This window comes from Argiope bruennichi, chromosome 3 (genome assembly GCF_947563725.1).
Source record: "Argiope bruennichi chromosome 3, qqArgBrue1.1, whole genome shotgun sequence".
Lineage (NCBI taxonomy): Eukaryota > Metazoa > Arthropoda > Arachnida > Araneae > Araneidae > Argiope > Argiope bruennichi.
In genome coordinates this window covers 107,685,310-107,708,208 of record NC_079153.1, presented here as the reverse complement: position 1 = coordinate 107,708,208, position 22,899 = coordinate 107,685,310, and the positions used below count along the sequence as shown (strand labels likewise).

At 29.3% G+C, this 22,899-nt stretch overlaps 1 protein-coding gene across 1 annotated transcript in view; it reads right to left on the bottom strand.

The window, feature by feature from the left end:
- LOC129963790 (sushi, von Willebrand factor type A, EGF and pentraxin domain-containing protein 1-like) overlaps window positions 1–20,523 on the bottom strand; it is a 106,691-nt gene extending 86,168 nt beyond the window's left edge. Inside the window, exon 1 of the mRNA XM_056078344.1 lies at window positions 20,114–20,523. Within this exon, the coding sequence (XP_055934319.1) occupies window positions 20,114–20,180 (67 nt within the window). The 5' untranslated portion in view covers window positions 20,181–20,523. The remainder of the gene's footprint in view (window positions 1–20,113) is intronic.
- Between the last annotated feature and the right edge of the window lie 2,376 nt (window positions 20,524–22,899).

Sequence of the window (22,899 nt, the reverse complement as noted above, 5' to 3'; positions counted from 1 at the left end):
GTTGAATAAAGATAGAACACATCTATTGAAAGAAATTTTCAGGCATATATAAAATATTTGGATTAATAATCACAATTGATAACTAAAGTTGGAAAAATTAAAAGTTTCTGTTATAATGTTATATTATCTATATATATAGATAATATAACATTATAACGTATGTTTCACATAAATTACTCTTATTGCTTATTATGGAATGGAAGCAATGAAATGTAAATATATAGATGTACAAAATTTTCAGCAGACCATTTTATTCAGCGTTTTTATAGGTGCACTTAAGTCAACACTTCGCTAATTAAATAAAATTATTATATTATAAATGCTGCTCTATATCTTGCTCAGATAGATAAGATATAGAGCATTTAGTCAGATGATGTAAAAGAAATTATGAAATAAACTTTAATCGGAAGTTTAATAATCGAGAATGAAAATAGGATGGATACTCGCTATAACTTATCGATTGGAAATAGATTACATTATATTAGAACTCAAAAAATTATCTCTTTAGAAATGAAATCAATATCATTATACTATTTTTTTCTTTACTTTTAATAGATTCTTCAATTTTATGTTTGGTTCAGTTTTGTGTGAAAAAAGCTTTTTAAGATTAAGTTCAGTTAATACATTAGTTTCGCGCGCAGTTAATTCTGACTTTAGAGTCCTAGAAGCAAGTTATAGCTCTAGTATGATTAAAGTTAAAATTAGTTTTTAGCTAAAGGCGCTCGTAACAAATTTATTGCAGAATGATTCAGTTAAAGTTCTATTTTTAAGTCATATCAAATAAACTGAAATTTTAAAAAAATGTATTCAATATTAATCGTTTAATAATCTAAAAAAATCAACAATCTTGGCGAGCAAGCTGGTCGTTAAACGTGGCTAGTATATTTATGCAAATATGCTATTTACAATTGTTGTTGTTTTTAAGTTGGGATATGGTTTCAATTTTCACTGTAAAATCATTTCATTAATGATAATGATTTAGTAAAATACCTAATAATCATTTGCTTCGAATCGTAAATAAACGTAAAAAATAAATAGATTATTTAGTTGCAGTTTCCAGTGAAATACACAAAACTGACAATCACCACTTATTTAGAATTTACTATCTAGACTGTGCTGACGCTCTCCATTTTTCAGATAGACCGCCCTTCAGACTTTCAAGTATGCAAGCTATTTCAGTTCCATTCACATTTATCGTATTTTCTAAACTTTATCCTCTCGAATATTTCGATTACAAGAGATCTTGGATTGTCTATCGCGATGCTTTTGTAATAATGCCCAAGCTAGGCATTAAGGACATCCTGCAATTTTAACAGATGTCCTTTCCAGGATTAAAAACTGTTATTGCAACCATAGAAGTATCGATACGATCTTTCTGGATTGCTATGCTCATCGATTAATCTGCCCACCTTACGAAAACAAACTCGAAACCTTCCACAAATCAAACCAACTGACGAATTTCTTTTATCAAAAATGGGCATTGCGATTCGACAAGGGCCATGCCAGGGCGTTGTCATTCCACACCTACTTGTGAAAATCTCTCAGTCCCATTTCGAAGGTCGTTGTCCACCTGCCCAACCCGTGCCTCCAGTGCTCACTGCTAACCGCCGCGGAACAAAAGAGCAGCTGTCCCAATTTCGCACCGTTTTACTTTTTTTTCTTTGTCTTTGTCTTCTCAAAGCCATTGCTGGTGTTTTTCTTTAATTTTAAAACAGGAAGGTGCGTTCACTTCCTTCTCTGCTTGTGGTTAAAGAAGGGGTGCTCGGTGTATGGGGGAAGCATTTATTAGCCCACTCTAAGCCTCAATTAAAGTATTCTCATGTCGAATTCTGACAGAGAAGAATTTTATGGGTGCACCATTTTTTTCCTGGTGCTCCTGCTACCCAATTCGAACTAAACAGAAGTATTTTGTAGATCATTCTGATTCAATTGTATAGAATCGATACGGCTTTGTTTTTAGGTATCTGCTGAGGCGGAGTTCCATGTTATTTTTCGAATTCCATTGTTATTTTTCGAACGGGATTAAAACTGAGCAAATCATTAGGGAAGTGAAATTACAAGAGGAAAAAAGGAGTTTCAAATCTATTGTGAGAGAGTTAAAAATGTGTTCTGAGTGTTGAATTGAAGTCTACACAATATTAAGAAAAGACATTTTCGACATAAAAGAGTAACTGATAATGAAGAATGAAATCGATCTGAAACTGTTGTATAATTGAATACCTCATTGTAAAGAAGACAACATCTTATTAATATTTTTTAGCTCTTTCAAAAAAGTTTGAAAAGATTAAAATGTAGTTGCAAGATTCTTTTAAAAATTAGGCTTGATTTACTGCTAATGAAGAATGAAATCGATCTGAATAGTTGAATTCCCTATTAATATATATGCAATAATCAATTTTTACATACAATATTAGATAACTGTATATGAAATATTTTCTAACTTTTTTACATATTCATATGTTACCTTGATACTAGGAACTAACTAGTAACATTCAATTTAAACTGCTTTACAGCATAGAAATATTTTAATTAAAATTAAATTTCAATTTTTGATAGCATAAATTAAATTATAACATTTGGATTTAAAGTCTTGTTAAACGGAAAAATGTAGTGACAGTAGTGACTAAAATGCCAACTGATGCATTAATAATGATGCCTAATATGAGATTTACAGAAAAAAATTTAAATTTATGGAGAAAAGAAAATTCTTGGTTCCTTTTTGTAGGATTCTCATTGTAGAATTTACTGTGATAAAATATTTCAATTCAAAGAGAATTTTTTTTTTTCAAATAAGTGTTTAAATATCAAACATATATCAAGATATTGCAGAAATAGAAGAAAAAACAGTTCAGCAATCAAATGTATTAATGAATGATATTTCTTAATTTCAAAAGCGTTTTTAAAAGGTGTTTTTTTAAAAATAATGTTTTTGAAAATATCGCCAGAAATCTCCAAATGGTAAAATCTACTAGCTAGATTGTTTTTCTCTCATCTTCAGAAAATATAGCGGGTTGTTTACTTATATCTTTTTGTACAAAGGCAAGAATCATTTACGCATCTAGACTTCTTATTAAGAATTTAGACCTCTTGCGTCTAGGCCGACTAGTTCAAATTTGATACAAAAACATTCTTTTGGTATCAAGATCTCATGCGAAACGTAATTTTCCCGGCTCATTATGTTTATCTTGTTTATAAGCATACGGTTAGACATATCGACAGACTGAATGCTTATAGATGGTTTCATCTATAAGTCGACGCAGATTTCTTATTTCTAGTAGTAAAATAATATGATAAATTTCATATATCGTCTCATGGTATTTTAAAATTATGTTTTCACATGGATTTGACTGAATTTACGGAAAACTTTTAAAGGATTTTGTCCAAAAATTGAAAAAAAAGTCTCTAAATTTTACTTAAAAACATCATATCAAATTAGTCTAGCTGATTTCTTTTCTGAATTATCGTTTTCATCTCAGACAGATAAGATTTAAAAATTGATTCTCAGAATCAGGAAGAACAAAAAGAGATTATCAAAATCTTGAATGGGTGTTCGAATTATGTTTTTATAACGACATTTGTCTCTTTCTGTATTTCTGTTACATAAAAAAGTAAAAGCATAGCAAGATTACGGAAAGAAAATAATTTACTCAAATTAAAACGAATGATGAAATCCATTTTACGTAACCATTAAGATTTTAAACGTGAGAAAATTACACAAGAGCCTACTCAATATGATTAAAGAAAAATGAGGGTCAAATGTCAGTGGAGTTTTAAGGATTATCTCCTGAAGTCAATAACACTTCACTGCGTATTTAAGTCCTCTTAAACAACGAGGAAACATTTCCTCAAACATAAATTACCGAATATATTTTCTAAAGATGCTTTCTAAACAGTCTTTCGGAAGAAATAATCTTCCAGAAAATACCTTCTGCAAACGAAGACTTCATCCTAAAACGCTCTGATGATCTTACAAACAATGCCAAAGGGACTATTTAAGATAAAAAGGATTTTGACAAGGGTGCTCGAAGTTGTGGAGAGGGGAGAGGATTTATTATACTTTTTTATATTCATTCTTCTTCCAAAGAAGAGGAAGTCTTTTTCTTTTTTGTTCTTTTTACGCCGACTTTTGAGTTCATTGAGCTACCAGTGTCGCTATAGTAACGAAAAGGAACTAGATTGCGTATTTAAGACACATACTATTGCACTACTTTAAATGTCTGAATACTTGATTTGGATTAATGGACCGATGACTCTTTGTTAAGGGTAGATAGGTTTGTTTTTAATTCGATTTGATTCGCTTTGTTTACCGTTGGCAGTAATTGATTTTTTATTTTAATTAGAAAGTTAATGTTTTGATTTCAATTTCATGAAAGGATATTTGTATACTGAGCATCGAATTAAGTTTATTATAAAAATAAAGTGAAATTTTATGTGAATAAAGGCCTAAGCTTAATCTTCTATGGAATATTTTATTGTTAATAACATTTTGAAATATTAAATTAATTATGGAGAGTAACTTAGTATTTTTCATATTATATTAGAGGCATAATTACTACAATTGCTCTAAATTACTACCGATTTCTGATAATGCAATTGACAAAAAAGAAATGGCAGCTTAGGTTAACAGAATATCTAGCTTCAAATTATTCAAGATAAAAAGTCCATTTACTGTATTTTATAACGGCAAATGGTTTTTAAAAACAATTAATTAGCTATAGCTAAACGTTATAACGTAAAATACTTGAAGATGCACTAATTGGCAAGAAAAAAAATTAAAGCCCTATAACGTTTTACTTTAGAATAACTTGTTTTTAATTTCTTTTTCATTATTTACCTTTATGTTTATCGTAAGAAATAGTTCTATATATTCGTTATATTCCTGTATTCCTGTTCCTTTTTATTAAATCTTATTTTCATGTGAAAATGATTATTCAGAATTTTGGCAAATATTCAAATTAACAATTACTTCTTATGCGAGTTGAATTTTGTTTTAAATACGTTCACTAAGTCAGTAGTCATTTCGAACTCAAGCTTGTTCACCATGTAGTTTTCCATAAAGACATAGAAAAAAAGTAATTGGTACAAAACAAAAACAAAAAAATTTATTTCAAAAAGCTTTTACAATTAATATTGATGTAAATAATGAATGATAGTACATGGAATAAATTCTCGGAATATAATTTCGTTATTAAAATCCTAAAAGTTATTGTTGCTTTTGTCCTTTGATTTGAAAATAAAAAAGGAATTGAAATAATTTTTCAAGTTAATATGATGGACGAGATAATTGGAATTATGGGAATACTACTTCTGTCTTGCTTTTAATATTCTACAAAAATAGATTAAAGAAGTTTTATGACAGAAAATTTTTGCAAAATCTGTCAAATCTATAAGGCTGGAGTTAATTTCCTCAAATGGAACATCCTAGTATGCTATGAAAAATTCAAGTTTAAGTCTTCAGTTTAAATATTATTTCGAATTTATAATCTGAAAGCTTCTTCGAAAACAAAGATGATTTTGTCATTTCCAGTAACTCATGTACTCGTATTTAAGACGAAATCTCAATATACGAGATTAATTCAACTGTTGCATTTAATAGAAATAGGTAGCCTTAAAGTTATTTTCAATCAATTTCACATTCTTAAATGTAAAATCATGATCTTTTAAAATCTTTCTTTCCAAGGAGTTCCAAGGAATAGAGAGAATTTCATTCATTTATATATATAATAAATTGAGAATTCACCATCTTTCGATACATGGAAAATGGCTTGCATAAATCACACGCCTTTGAAACTTGAATACCATGCATTTTTCAGTAACCAAAGGCACTATCAGAGACGTACAGTCACCCTGACCTTTAATCCTTTCACTGTTCGACCTTCTGCTGCAGGTACCTGTTGACTAGTGATGTACAGTCTCACTCATAGCCGTGGTCCGAAGAAGAGATGATCACGAAAGGCAAGGGCACTCCCAGAACGAATTTTTCACCTGCCCATGCGGGCAACTCGAGTGGGCACTTGGCCAATTATGAACGAATGACCCCGAGTGAAGCGACTGCCTACCCACGAAATGCAGGCTGAGTTCTCCCGCTCAACAAGTGAAAAGGAATGGTCAGCATTTTTGCCGAAAACGAACACAACCAGAATTCACGCATGAAGCATACAATTTAACGATAAATCCGTTATAAAATTTTCGGATGATAGTTAATTTAAAATGAAAGATGAACAATTATATAATATGCTTAGATTAAATAATTGTACACAAAGGCAATTGCGAATTAAATTATGTAAAGACCACGGTGGTGTAAATTAGCGCGAAATGGCTTAAATTAAATTACAAATTTAAAAAAAAAAACATCTGTTTCTTCCAAATACTCCAAATAAAACAATTACTATCAAAAGTCTACTCTGAAGAAACGTGACAACATTTAGAATTTTCAATAGTGAAAAATCACAATGAATTTTGCAAAAACCTGACAAAATGATTACATTTCCTCCACTTAAAACAATGCTAATTGCTGTTGCTTACAATGTTCAACGTTAGAAACTTTTTAACTTACTCAACAAGCAATTTCATAAAAACAGGAAAAACAAAAACAACAGCAAAATTCTTTTCTTCGTAAAAAACTGAGAGCTTTTCTACCTTACGTCACTTCAACAAAAGCCTGGCAAATCGCGATTAAGGCAAGAGATAACAAACCCAAGCTCTGAAATGCTTGGTAACGCTAGGATGGATGTTGACTATTCGGAACGCAAGCGTTTTTTTCGCGCTCGCGTTCTCACAAAATCGCGAATGGATTTCCTTCGAAGCTCTTCTTGCAACCACACCCTTCCTGCAACAATCCCTGGTCATTGTTTGTCCAGGAAGATACGAGCTTCTGTTCAGAACGTCCAGCCTACCGTTAATCCTTGCATAACGCGAGATTGTTGTTCTGCGGAAGGCTGTTCTTCCGTTAAAATAATGATCTCAGCAAGAGATATGCCGATAAATTCTTCTTGAGTTTTCAAATTAAGAACGATTCTCAAAAAAATATATGGAACAGACTATGACTTGCTGATAATTAAACAATAGTAGACGATATATCCGATGCTTTTCATTTAATTAACAGATGTTATTATTTGTTCTGGTTAAATCTAAAGTTAAGAGCATAAACAAAAAATTCCTGTCTTGTATTATTTTCTGTGCATTCCATTGAGAAAAAAAATATGCTTTTTTTAAAATTCAAGGACATAAAAAAGAAAGTATTAGGAAAAATAATTTAACATAATATTTGATAATATTTTTTATTTGAACAAATATTGCAACGACTACATTTTTTTTCAAATATCTATATTTAAAAATCTTGGTACTCGAGTGTATTAGAAATTTTAGCATTAGTTAAATATAACTGATTATTGACTGGTTACAAGATTGGACTAAATCTCCTATCTAATGTAAAGCATTAAAATAAAATAAAAAATAGTTTTTTAAAATCCTGTTCAAGCAAATCGACAAATAACATCTTTATTCACGATTATTTTAGCAGTTTTTCCTATCCAAAATATAATTATGCATTAAAGTAAACCACTTTCCTCAAGTTTCCTTAAAGAGATCTCATTCTTGTTCATTAAACAAGGGATCAGCTTGCAAACAAACCTATTTTTTGCTTTTAATTAAAAACTTTGTCAAGAAAATCCAAAACTTGAATTCAAAATAATGTTTATTTATATAAAAATACAAACAATAAATAAATGCTTTTAGTTATCTTAACATAAATATCAAAGAAATTGGTTTACTATGAAAATCTAATTGGAGTACTATTTATGTATTCTTCTGTGTTTTCTGAATCGATAAATGTTCAGTGTCCTATTTTAAAGTTACAAAAAGCTTTTGGGTTTATTAACCCTTTCGCCTGCCTGCCTCTCCTGTCCGCGAAAATATCGCCCCAGCAATCTTCTGTTTTTTGCCACATGTAGTGTTGTTTTCTTTGTACAGATTATTATATATCTCTGTGTACTAATTATATTATATTAGTATATATACTCTATATACTATAATATATTTGTACAGATTAGATTTCTCTGTACAGATTAGAACAAACAAAAATAAAAATTCAAACTAATAAACATTTATAAAGCATTTTAAGCGTTTAAAAGTTTTAAAATGTTGTAGAACGCTTGAAGAGAGTTATGGCCGCGCTGCAGAACTTTCACTTGAATGCATTAGACACGTTACGAGCGACGAAGAGGTTAACTTTGAATTACCATTAAACAAATAGACCTGAACATGCAAAACTTCTTCACGAAGCAAATGAGAGGACGTTTGCTTCATGTAGAAATTGGCAGATTTAATATTTATCAGCCCCAGCTCCAAATATTTAAATCCTTTTTATACAATCAAAATTCACGTCAACTTTTAACATCAATGCAGTATTATTGAAATGAATATTTTATCTCTACTCAATCGCAAGACCCTGACAAACTATCTAATGACTGATTCAGCACTTTCGAAACTCAGTAAGAAAAGGAAACATCAATTTGAATGCGTTTAGATGTATCATATATCTTTATATACAGAAAGAGTTAAGAAGATTTAAAATTAACGTGCAATTACAGTCCATACAGCAATGATACTGGCTTTAAACTTTTATAGCTTTTTCATGGCTCGTTTACATTATATACAAACTACTGTAAGTGATGCGGAAGTCGCAGGATACCTAACGTAGGACCAGTTCTACTAATGGTTTAGATATAGCAGTGTATGGCTTTAAGAATCTTAAGAAGCGGATATGAAGTCTCCTCTTTATTTTTTGAATCAAATCATAAACAAAAAAAGTTTAAATCTGGGGAATATTGAGAATAATTCTTGAATTCCATGATTAAAAATTCGGGTAAAACAGGTACTAAATTGTTCCAGAAGTTCTCAAAACGACCACTCGATTTGAGATATGAACAGAATGGGTACTTTTTCAAGCATTCTATGACTTCCAAATCTCTGGAAGCACGCTGCACATAAGGTTGGAGATAGCATCAGAAGAATATAATCGTTTCCAGCTGTATATATCTTGTTTCGTTTGTAATATGTTCCTGGTGATATACATCATCACTATCACTGCTTAATTTCTATTCTTTATATTTGCATAGCATGTAAGCATATCTTCCAAAAATTTCCTGTATATTATTTTCAAAGAAATTTTTTTTACATTACAGAAAATGATATAGCATATTGGAATTTTTTTCTCATAAATAAAAGATAAATATAGACCAGTAAAATTATCTTAACTTGTGAATCCAAAATGCCTCTATCTACAACTCTTTTTACATGCTCTATAAGTCGTAAAGGATTTGATTCTTTTCTACAAACATCTGTAATCTTTGTGGACGCAGCAAATGTATTATTAAGTACGCTGTGTTATTTCAGGATTAAAAATTAATGTAAAGAAAAATATTCTTATTGTATGCTGATACGGAAAATATTTCTTTTTTTTTTTCAAGCTAATCGCCTTTAGGCGACCAGCTGTTTCACCAGGAATATTGGTTATATTTGATTTCAGATAAATATTTTGGATATATCTTCATATCCATGATTCCGCCAAATTGTCTGACATTAAACCCGTCATATTTTAGTCTTACTGAAGTTATGTTTATCGAGTACATGAATATTTTTGATGAAGGCAGTCCCATAATATCATGATCTATTAAAAACATAAATATCTGGTTGATCTATCTTCTAAATTTCGCGATATTGGATTTATCTTGTCAACTATCCAAAGGCGATAAACAGAATCCTTTTTCTTTAGGTTTCAATAAGGGGAAAAAACCACGCGCGTGAATATTTGTTGAAACAATGAAAAGGGTAAGAATTTCAAGGTATCAGCATAATGCATTATGGGAAATTCGGCAAAAGTTATTTTTAAAAAATTTACAAAATTCAAAGAAAATTTGCAGGATTATTAAAAGGCATCAATAAAAAGTTTTGTATTTTAAGAGATGTTGCTAAAAATCAATTTTGTGCTGTAATATTTACGAATTTATCACAAAATGATTCCAAAATTCAGCTTAAATTAATTAAACTTCAAATTAATTTTTTTTAAATATTTGCGAGTTGCACAAATCCATCTTCCAAGATATATATGTATCAAATTGTATAGGTATGATAATTTGATCTGTAGAGTGTTAATCCTCTCTTATAAACACATATATACACAATTATCTTTATTATTAGTAAAGATTAATGTTCTGAATGAACACAAATGGATTCTCAAATAAGGGAGGACTTTTCAAAATATCACTCATCCAGTAATTATGTAATTTATAGCAATTCCTTAACACGAGGATTTTTCCATAGCCAATAATACATGATAATTTAAAATCAACAAATGAAAATTATATTATCTTTTACTTTAGGAAAGGAAAATATTAAATATAAGTATGAGAATATTGATCCTTGAATTTACAAGTTCAGAGATATCCTTTTAATTATCGAAAAAAAAAAATGAATAAATACATGATTTTCATAATATTTCGAAAATAATTACGGTCATTTTTTTTCTCTTTAACATAAACCATCAAATATTGTTTCCAGTGAATGCAATTTGCAAACATTAATAATTGGTAATTAGGTAATTTTAAACTCCCACGGCTTTCTACAAGAATGATTATTATTATTATTATAAACGAAATTTTAATAAGCATCAGAAAAATGGAAACAGTATTAATTGTATGTTTGCTAATTAATTTTTAATATTGCATAAACATATTAATAATATATTTGTTAATATGTTATAATAATGATGAAGGGAATTCATGTGATAAAGTTCATTCATTCATGTAAACTGATATGATGATTTTTTTTACATTTATCCAACTTAAATTTCTTTCGTTCAATTTTTATTAATAACTGAAAGTTGCAATACTTTTATTTTGTTTCAATAAAAAACTAACTCCGAAATCATGTTTACAACGGTGTTTATTCATTTTCATAAAGACGAATGTTTGTTTGTATGTCTTTTACATAAATCTACATAAGTCTTTTTTTTCCCATCTACCAAAAATATTTTTTTACGAGAAGAAATAATTAAAAATATTACCTCACAAAAAGATTTTTTTGCTAACTTATAATTTTAAAAAATTACCTTTGAAATAATGTGAATTTCAATTCGATGCAAATTTATTCCTAGTTTTAAACATATTTTTAATTTAATTTAATATTAATATACAACTATATTTCCATTGGATGATGAAATTTAAACTAACTTCTCTGTTCCAATAAACAGTTCAAATTCATTCTGGTGTTTCTAAAGTATGTCTAAATATGGTTTTCTTTGGATCTTAATTCTGAAGCAGAATTACTACTACACAACTACATTTATTTCGTATTATATAAAAAATTTGATCGCGCAGAAATTTTGTAATAAAATGATTGCATTAAAATCATATTTTTTTGTCTTATCAATTAAGAAAGAGAAATTTTAAAAGCACGAGTTCCATTTATAGTTTAACAGCTAAAATATATAGTTATTAATAGTTTAACAGCAAAAAAATAAATATTCCGGGTGAAATGACATAGATAATTAAAGAAACAATAATTTAAAATGTAAAGCTATTTTTACACAAACAATATTAGAAATCAATTCATAAAAATCTTCAAACATTTCAAAATCCCTTTATTAAAATTTTATGTGTAAACTATTTTAAAAGTCTATAAAGATTGATGCATAAATTGTTTTTGTGGGTTATACAGCGTTTTATACCTGTCATTTTAAAATGAATGTCTTCACTATTTAAATAAATTAAAAAAATCTTCTCAGACATGAGCCCATTTTTATGATTCATCATACAGAATAGAGGAAAGTTTAAAGGAAATTCTTCCCTCATTTCAATCAATTTCTATGCAGGAGAATATAAATGAACCCACATTTCTACCCAGACAGAAGGATTCAATCTACGACATATTTCATTGCTTAAGTGGACTAATTTGTTTTTACAAATACCATTTCCCCCATTTCTTTGTACAATGCAAGGAAATATCAGATAATATCGTCTGCATTTGTTTATCCGTATTTTATTTAAATTCGGTCGATCATATCTCATTTGCATTTTGTGACACATAATGACTTCAGTGGTTAAACAAATGGCAACTTGCCCTTTCGGTTAATTTAAGTAAGCATTAAAAGTAATTGTTGAAAGAAATGAGAAAGGATTTTCTCGAAGGGTTTGTGCAGATGCTACAGATAAATGCGTGTTAAACAATTGAATGAGTTTGAAATGAGATTAATTGCAAAGATTGAGTATTAAACGTGTGGTAACAATAGAAAATTGTTACAAATTAGATAACCTGCTTAGTTTCTAATATGTATGTCTAGATCTAAAATAAACCGAAAGATATATAAAGCTCATTTTGATAAATTTATGATTGCACTAAGCTCGTTACAAAAGCCAAATTGGCTTAGAAATGATACGGCAAAGAACAGAGAGAAGCAAAAAGAGCTGACAATTTTCGTTGTTATTCTAGTATTCTCGGCAATGCACATTTAATTTTAAGGATGATGACACATTTAGACAGTTACTTAGGTTATTCCCTTTAATCATTTTTAAATCTAAATAACCAGTAAATAGTAAATGAAACCTGAAATTTTTTCGAAAGAAAAGCTGTAATACAAACTAATCTGCAAGAGTGAAATGGTTGAGGGAATTATCATTTCAGTTATTTTTCTCTCTTTGAAACTATATCATAATATTTATTTTAAAAATTTAAGCAAATTCATTTCTTATTTTCTATGCTTTATATGAATATTTTTCTAGTATATTACAATGATATGGTGGCTAACTCTTACATTATGAACATCCAGAAACTGGAAAAATGATGCATAATCTGCACTAAATGATGCATAATCCTTCACTGACAAATTGCTAAAAATATTAGATTTCCATTAAGAAGAGAGAAAAAAAAAACGAAATTGTCGTTAGCGAAACTAACGAGATATGCCCTGCTAATTTATGTTACACACAATTTAATAAAGATGATATCCCAGAGAGCTGTCTGTTTGGCATTGGCGTACAATAGTTATGAAATATTAATCTTCCGCGTGAATATAGCAATTTTGCTGAATCTATCGGGCGCTCCTTCACTCTCTTTTTTTTTTTTTTTTTTTTTGTTGACGATTGATCCATGACATGTATCTAACAATATCCGAAAACCGAGTTTGTGTTTCAGACGCGTTTTACTCATTCGATTGAAGCAAAAATTTTGAGACAGAACTACATTTGTTGTCGGAAAATCATGTACCAAATTTGATACGTTTCAGTCATTGCATTTTTGAGTTATAAAGTTTACGTATTTCTGAAAATACAGATTGACAGACAACCAAACCCTTGTTGGATTTTGTTTAAAATTTAAGAGATGTCTACACAATAGATATTAAAAATGCCTACCGAATGTTATCTATCTAGCTCTCTTCGCATTGTAGTTATAGTGTTAATTTATATTCGACTAGCCAGACAGACAGACTTCTGAACGGAATTTGCTCAAAATTTGATAAAAATCTACATATTTTGTATACATGTGTCTACTTCCTGTGTCTCCTTCTAAGAGATTTTGATTTATTTTTGTCATACATAGAGAGACAGTTTTCAATTTTTTTTTTTTTTTTTTTTTTTTTTTTTTTTTTAAGTTAGGAAAGTCAAAAATTTGGAGGCTCATTGAAATCTCGGGTTCAAATTTTTTGACGATTACAATGCTTTTTCTCTACTACGTATACGAGAAAGTAAATACAAGGAATCTTTTTTAATTCAGGAAATATTTTTGAAAGCATTTTTTACCTGATTCCGTTGTTGTTCATGGTATTTTTAAATGATAACTTATATACCAGTGACATTTGTTTATTTCCATGCTATATTTCTTCTTTTAAATGCTTACATTCAGCAAATAAACCCATGATGATTAACAAGCTACCAGAACTTTCAAACCTTTTACAGAAAAGGACAATTGCTAGATGTTAAGCTCGCTAGATGCTAAACAAGTCCTGTATCTATTGGGTAGATTGAAAAAAAACCCTATTATTCACATGAGAAAGTGAAAGACAAATCAAATGTTTGTAGGATTCCAGTATTTTGTTTAATAGTTTAATAGTCAGTCAATTATATGTTATTTTCTTTGAATTTCGATAAACTGATCTACTAAGAAATCATTAAGAGTAAATACGCGATTATTTCGAAAACAACAGATATATCACATCTAAAATTGCATATAGTGATGTAGAAGAATTCACTTTTAATTATTATAAAGAAAGCACTACAATCAATTAGTTTATAAATTTAAAAAAAATTCAGAAGGCTTATTTGTGTATTTTTTATACTATCTGAAATCCATTAGTAACGCCTGATCAGTGTAATGGGTTAGTGAAGAAGTGAAACATGGCACGCGATATTACTGGAACATTAATGTTTAATGAACACAATTGGCTCGCGGGAGAAAAATATGTCACGTTCTACATTTTTAACTACTGCAACGCGACATCAGTTTCTCATTATAATTATTATAATGATATATTAATGAGTTAAGAGGAAAATCGTCTGAAGATATAAATAACAAATATAGTCGCTCGAAAAAAAATTGCCCACACATTCATTTCTCTTGACAAGTGGAAATGTTTGAGTTTAGATTTTAAGAATTACTCTTAATACTTACGTAACTTCATTTAGAGATACTATTTATAATAAGTATATTTATTCTTAAATATTTCTTATTGCCAGACAATAAAAAATTGCCATTATATAACACTGATATATTAATTATTATAGAAAGTTCCATTAATATATTCATGAAAATTTATTTATGTCTTATTTTATAAATAATAACAGATTTTTTTTTTTTTTTTTTTTTTTTTTGCTTTTTTGTACACGAAGCATAAAAAAAAAAAAAAACTATTCAAAAAATTTGAACATAATGTTTAAATGTTCAGGGAGGTCTAAAACATGATATATCTCCATGTTTTAGATCTCCCTGAGTCAAATATATTTTTGAAAAATGTCTGTCCGTCTGTCCATCCGCCTGTTTGTCTGTCTGTGACAAAGCTAACTCAAAAACGCTTTGAGTAAAACGGATGAAATGGGTGCACGTTCTTCCCACCAAATTTGCGGATTTCTATCAAATTCAGAGCAAATCCGTTCAGAGGAAGTCTGTCTGTCCGGCTGTTCGAATATAAGTTAACCCGATAACTATAAAACAAAGAGAGCTAGATGGATAAAATTCGTTACGCAGATTTAACATCTATAATGTTGCCATCTATCAAGTTTTGAGCCATATTCAACAAAGGGTTGATCGTCTGTCGGTCTCTACTTTCAGAAACATGTATACGCATTAACTCAAAAATGTGCTGATTTAAATATATCAAATTTAGTATGTGATTTTGTATGTGAAAAGCTCATTTAAAACACAAATTTGATTTTTGCATACGATGAATGAGTGTTCGGATACAGGCATTAATAGTCAAAAAATTCGCCAAGATGCTCACGAAAAATTCAGTAAAACTATTAAATTCACATTAAAGGTTAACATTCGTTAACTATTATACGTCAGTGTCAAGCAAGTCGTTCTCTGGGGCAACATCTTTATTAGAGAGTATGCAAGAACTACTCCCGCAGACTTGGTGAACAACGTCTGATATATGGTCGGTCATATGGCACATTGGACACCTCTCCCCTTTTTTCAGAATTTCATGCCACTCCAGTGGGAAAGAAGCTTAACCACCACAAGCATGGTCAGCAGTCTTCCATAGAAAAGATATTCCTGAAATTGGAGTTTCATTAAATTGTGAATGAAATTAGGATGAATATTCAACTCCATATATTAGAAATTGTGCAGTATAAGCAAGATCTAATACGCATACAGTATTAATAACAAAATAAAGCGTAATAGAAAGGTGAAAGAAAAATAAAATTTCAAGCAAGAAAGGAAAGAAAAAAATGCAAGGCAAATTCAATGTATCAAATTGAATATTTACTACTTAGTGTCAACGGCCGTTACAATCGGATGTAAAAACGAACATTCAAAAATGCTTTTCCAACTATGTAGTCACATCTGATGATTGCATTAATAGATGTAGAAGATATTATAGTCAAAAAATTTCTATTCAACATTCAGTTGAAAAAAATGAATCGTCTTCCAAAGAACCCCTACATTTAATGGGCTCTTCTGAGTATGAGAAAACAAATGATGCCTTTTCAAATTCAAACATTTCAGAAATCCACGACAAAGAAAGAGAAATGTATCGTCCCATGCACCAAATATTCAAACGGAATTCATTTCAACATGTTAATACTTTAACATTAGAATTGTAATATCTACCGAAATTTAATTACAACATGTACATTTTACAACAACAGTTAATTACAACATGTCAATTTTATTGCGACATGTGAAATAAGTAATTCTAAGGTTATTTTTATTTGATGTTTTTTCATTTTTTATTTTCCCGTCATCCATTTTAAGAAAAAGAGACAGATTTGACATTATTTTAAGCCGTAGTTTTTCATAAACAATGCATAGGAATTGTTTAATTTCCACCCTCCACTAATTTTCTTACCAAGCAATAGCAAATTTCTTTGTTTTTTTGTTTTTTTTAACTATTCAATTTACATTTCACATTCATTTTTGACAGCCCATATCTTATCATTCTTTTCAAAAATAAATAATAATTTTCAATAATTTTTTTCAGAATTTCGAACAAAATGATTGATTCTAGAATCTGAAATGCGAAAAAAAAAGTAGACAACAAAGTTTTAAAAAAAATGTCATTTTTTTTTAAATACAAATACAATAGAAAGTATTTCTTCCAAAATACAAATCTAAAACTGTTTTTTAGTTTTTTTAATTTATTTATTTTGTATCCTTAAAGTTATTTTTAAAAATTTCAAACAATGACACGCATGATTCGCACAAAAACATCAAATAATTCGAACAAAGAAATTTCCCTTTCTAACTATTATCCTGTCAAAAGCAAAACTGTTGCGGAGGTCTTAGAAAAGAGAATTGGCAAGTTTCTCAAGGTGTACGGCTTAGAGGCACAAGGAAAACCGACCACAAACCATTTGTAACTATACTAAATAATCTATTAAGGAAAGAAAAATGTTATATGTCATAGGAAATTTCGCTTTACTTAAAATCCACAAAAGGTCTATATTCAAATACATATATAAAAGAAACACCGATATTTTATATCTATATCATTCTACAGGTTTCTTGCATAAGCAGAACAAGTTTTTATTTAATGCTTGAAGTTCTTGATCTTTAACAAATTTTTATTTGATTCTAGATCTTAATCAATTGTTTCGCTTTAAAACATGTCATTCAACGGATGATATTTTTTGTATAAATAGAACAAGATTTTTATTTTGTAAGTGAAGTTCTTAGATCTTGCCAAGTTTTTAATTGATTCTAGATTCTTATCAGTCGCTTGGCTTTAACAAAAATGTGATTTAGCCGATAATACTCATAGCATTATGGAGAAATTCTAATCTCTTAAAAAAAACAGAAAAACTTCTCAGTTTCGAAAATTATATATGTTCACTTATCATCGATAAATAATTAGGATTGAACATTCGGCCGTAACAAAAGAAAATTGGCAATCATTTTTTATTTGAAGTTTTAAGAAAACTTACGTTTCTTTTTCATAATTTTTCAAACTTAAAACATTAACTATCGTTTTTAAATAACAAATTATATTAGATGTGAATTATTTAAATTGATATGTATTTTAATGCATGCATATCAATTCACATCTATCTAGTTTGACATTTTTTCTGAAAAACACTTATATCGTTATTAAAAGCAGTTGCTTTATTCTCCGGATCATTTGAACTATTCTAATTCCAGAAATATTCTAAAAACTATTTCTAAGAACTAAAATATTGTCTGAGAATAGTTTAAAGCTCCAAATAACATCGTTATATTTTGCATACTCGCTTACAATTTTCTATTCTAAACTATCGTTTGCTGTTCAATAAATCACTTATTCTCTTTTTCAGGTCCATTTTATATTTTAAACAAACATTATAAAGAACATATAGTTTAAAATCTGATGTATTAAGATCTTCAGTTTACCGTTGGATCCTGAGGTTTTCAATTGCAGTCAAGTTAGGCCATTTTGTACGAAACAGATGGTTAAATGATAAAAATGAAGAATACATTTTTTTTCAGACTAATGATAAAAAAAATTCTGATTGAAAAAAAGTTAAAACAGAGGTAAAAGGCAATAAAACAAACTAACCTATAGAACATTATTTTAACACTAATACTTGAATGTATAAATTAAGTATTTTATACAAATAGCTGACTTTATTTACATTTGCAATTATCAAAAGCGACATGGCTCTTAATATTTAAGGTGTATACATTTTGAAAGGAAAAGCGCTAATATTTTTTTAAATCATTAAATTTTACTTCTATAGCAATAAGAAAACGATTATTATCTTACCAGTGCTTTAAAATCAAATATAATTTTTATCAGGTGATAAACATTATATTTTCCGTTAGTACCGTCATTTTAAATAGCATTTTCTTACATATAATCTTTATTCGAGAAGTATTTCTACCAACTTTACATCCCTGACTAAATGCAACGGGAAACAATTTCTGATAAAAGTTATTTCCATACAAAATTTACAAATAATGCATGCATTATTTTTTTGAAAAATGATTCATTGGTTTTTATACCTAAACAGTTTTGATTATGCATTCAATAAATGCATGCATTAAAATTGATTTATTAATGTCATATGTAATAATGGACATAAGACGTTGAACTGAAAATAATCCAGCGAATTCTAATTTAAACTAAATATAAAATTACATCATCAGTTTAGTTCTATAAGCCCGAAGTAAAAATGATAAATTATGATACTACAAAACTTAAAATCTTTAGAAAGGAATATGTTTATGTATAATAGAAGTTTAAAGAAGAAATTGTTGATGTGTAACAGCAAAGAACCAAAGACAGCCCGAGGAAAACAGAACAAAAATTCTCAGTGTATTAGTTTCCAGAAGGTCGCATACACAATATCTTTATCTTCAAAGAATTTCCGTAAAAAGTATTCAGTTTTTGTTAAGTATTTTATCCTAAGTTATAACGGATATATCATTTTTCTATTAATTATTTAAAGAAAATAAATGTCTCTAAAATTCTTAATTCACGCAATTTATTCCATTTGAGTTTCAACTCTTTGTAACTTTAACAAATTAATGTTTTAAATTCAAGTATTTTTCTTTTGGAAACACTTCTATTAAATTTACTGTAATATCGAAACACAAAAATTAATATTTCAAACCATGCTAATTAATTTAAAACAGGGAAATTTTAAATGGTCAAAAAGGAAAATTTTGCATAAAAAATGTAGGATTTTAATTTCGTTAATAGAATTTTCCTAATTATCGACAACATGATCTCTCTTATCAGGGGAAACTTCCTTAAAATTCTGAATGACTTATCCTGAATTCTAAGGATATTCAAAATTAGTAGTCCTTAAATTCTTATCTTTACTTTTTAAATCAATTTAGAGTTATAACTCACTACTAACATTTTTCATCTAGTGTACTAAATTAAATATCATAAAAAGTTTTTAAATTTTTTAATCTTGAATTAGATTCTTAAATAAGATTTTAAATATCTGTGCGCAATATTTATTGTTGCACTTCTCAATTTCTAGCTTTCAGTATTTCCATTTCTAAATGCTTGACTTTCAAGTTATCGTAAATTTATAGTTAATTCAAATTAATATAACACTTAACTGCGCTTATGATATAGGTATAATAGCTTTATCTTCTTTTAATGAATAATAATAATGTACCCATTTTTACTCGGTTTAATTTTTATTAAAATGAAAATACAGCTACAATATACAATAAGAAAATTAGTCATTAATGCTAGATGGTCATTATTTTTAAATGTTCTACATGAATTTATTTATCTTTCATTCTTTTCAAGTAGCTCCTTTAACATTCTCTAACAAATGAATCATTATCAAAAATAATTTAAGTGCTTAGTGGGAAATGCATAATATCATATATTTATTACGCATGATTTCAATAATATTCTTGCTTAATACATTTTTAATTAAAAAAGAAAGGAAGAAAAACTTACCTTTAGTACTAACAGCCATCCAGCATACAGCAGCCAGCAGGAAACGAATAATCCTAAGACACTTCATATCGATCCCAAATAACGGTCGAATCCTCGAGTGTGAAAATCAACAGTTCTTACGGCATAACCAGCATGCCAAAAATAAATATCACACACAAGAAAAAAAGGACTAAAAAGTTACTTCCGCAAACAAACCTTTGCTCTACCTTAACTCAATCAATGAACTACTACAAGTTCAAGAAACTGTTCCTTAATGGTAATTTTACACGAAATTTATAGGGACACCACACAGTGAATCCTGAAGAATCGTTGCCGAGGATTCATATCCAGCAGCGATATACCGATTCCGAAAAACTAGTATCTCTATCCTGTGTGGCAAACCGTATCTAGCCAGCTCTTGTTGGGTTTTGCGTGTGCTGGCTGATCGTGTTCGCTCGCAATAGTGAGTGTGGTGACGTCACAGACCCGGTTGGTAAGTCTTCGAGGCCAGTGGACAGGTTTGGACTCTTTTTCTTCAATCTTTTGTTTCGTTTTCTTCTTATCTGTTCATTCGGCCACGGTTTGAGCTGCAGAGCGGGAAATTCGGTTTCTGCGCCTACATTTTTGGATTAAGAAGGCTTATGATATGCTCTTTGTTTGCTGTCTGCCGTGTCTATATCGGATGTAGTTACAGACATTGAAAGAAATAGAAAAGAATATGCTATTTTAGAATTCAAGACGGAGAAATGAGTCGTTTCTGACCGATTGTTTCACAGTTCACTAAAATTAGAACATTCCGAAAATGTTTAGATATTACTCATAAGAATTCGGTGTAAAGGACATATTTATTATTAGAACTTACGAAAAATTTCAAAATATTTTAAACTTTGAGATAAAAATGTTCGATGAATATCAGATGAACACCAGATTTATTTAAATTACGGAGCAGCTCAACTAATTCACAAATCAGTGAATTAACTGATTAATGAATTCATCATGACTACAAATTAAATTATTAGAGAATTTTGTAGGTTAAACGGACATTTATATTTGTAAAAGGTATAAGAAGGGAAATTAAACAAATGAAATATGTTTCCTGCTCCATAAACTTCCGTTTTGCTAAATTCGCTTACCGCACGACTAAAAATCTTTCACAAGTTTCCGAATACTGCGGATATCGCATTATGAATAACAACGGGCGGTCTGTGAATTTATTTTGAGAAATCCTGTTAGTAAGTTCAATTACGTAGCAACCGGGAGTGGGACAAGAAGGGTACAGATGCCCCGGTTGTCAGTCTTAGAGGCTGACATAGAATGATCAAAATTATTTTTATGCCACATCAAATATATTGAAAGAGCTAGAAGGTTAAGCTAATGCTCCTGCAACTATTTATTTTTACTAAAGCGCTGATGACGACTGGGATTTGAAATTTATCAATTGAAAATTTGTCTTGAACTCATATTCATACACATACAAAATTATAAGACACAAAATAATCAATTTGTGTTAATTAATAAATTAAATAAGGAAATAAAGTAAAGCAAAATAGCAGAAAAAGCAAATAAAATGAAATAATAACAGTATAATATGCAAATAAGTAAAGTGAAGAAATATGAATAGAAGAATAAAATGAATATACAAACACATTCTTTCATTTCCATATTTCCATTTCACAAGTTTATAATCACTTTTTCAAAAAGACTTGGGAAGATGTATTCTGTTGAGAATACTATGCGGAGAGTTGAATTTTAATTTTCTTTTTCGATTTCTCAGAGTTCGCACTCAAATAAAGAATGTGATTTACCTAAAACTAATTACTAACTAGTAATATCTTTTATTCTTTTCCAAAAAGAAATTCTGATTGATTTTGAGAACTCTATGCCCAGTGAAAACTTAGTTTAAATAGAAGTCCTATTTTCATATTTTTACTTCCACTTTGCTTCCACTCAAAGTATTCCGCTATTCTTCCTTGTGAAGAGTTATTCTACCTTTCACACGCTACTGCGTTGCTTTTTTTTTTTTTAATGCTGGTTGTTTTAAATTGTGCTTTCTCTTTATAGAAGTATAGGAGAGGGATAACCTGGAAGGTACGGCATTGGATTCGCTTCCCTTGGGTAATGAGTTCGAACTCCACTGGTCGAAAACTCTCCGTGTATAAGGTGGTTAGTGCACATATGAAACTGCCATGGTCACAAAGTTCTTCAAGTCGAAGCAATACCACTGGGAGCACTGGTTGAGAGGTGATCGTTCTCTGATTCAGGTCTAAATTACGATCTGTGAATGAGTGAATGAAATGTATGAATGAAGTTCGTCCCATAACAAGGGTTGAGACGAATGAGTAGCTAAGTCGTACTTTTTGTCCCAGATGGCCTTCTGAAAAACAAGGGAAGTAAATCTCGGCTAAAAATCGCTCACTTTGTCAGCGGGCTTGTCTATGACAAGTGCCATAAGAAACAACAACGACATAAATGACTCCTCTATTTCTTCGGAGCGTTTTTCGGTAGTTTATCTGCTCTCTCATTTCGTTGCTACTTATCATGGGTTTTCATCTACGGCAATTTTATTATAATAGACATTTTTGCTTTTAATATTATTGTGTCCAGAAATATTAACGTAGAACTGGAATTTGAAGCAATAATTATATGTTCAAAGTTGTATCCGATTATGCTCAATTCATTACAAAATTCTTGGCATAAGCCTCAGCTATAAAGAATGAATCATCACAAGAAATTCTATACTGTCGAAAATGATTTATCATCTTCGTTATTAAAACAAGAAACAACACATAATTCAGTCTTCAATTCAT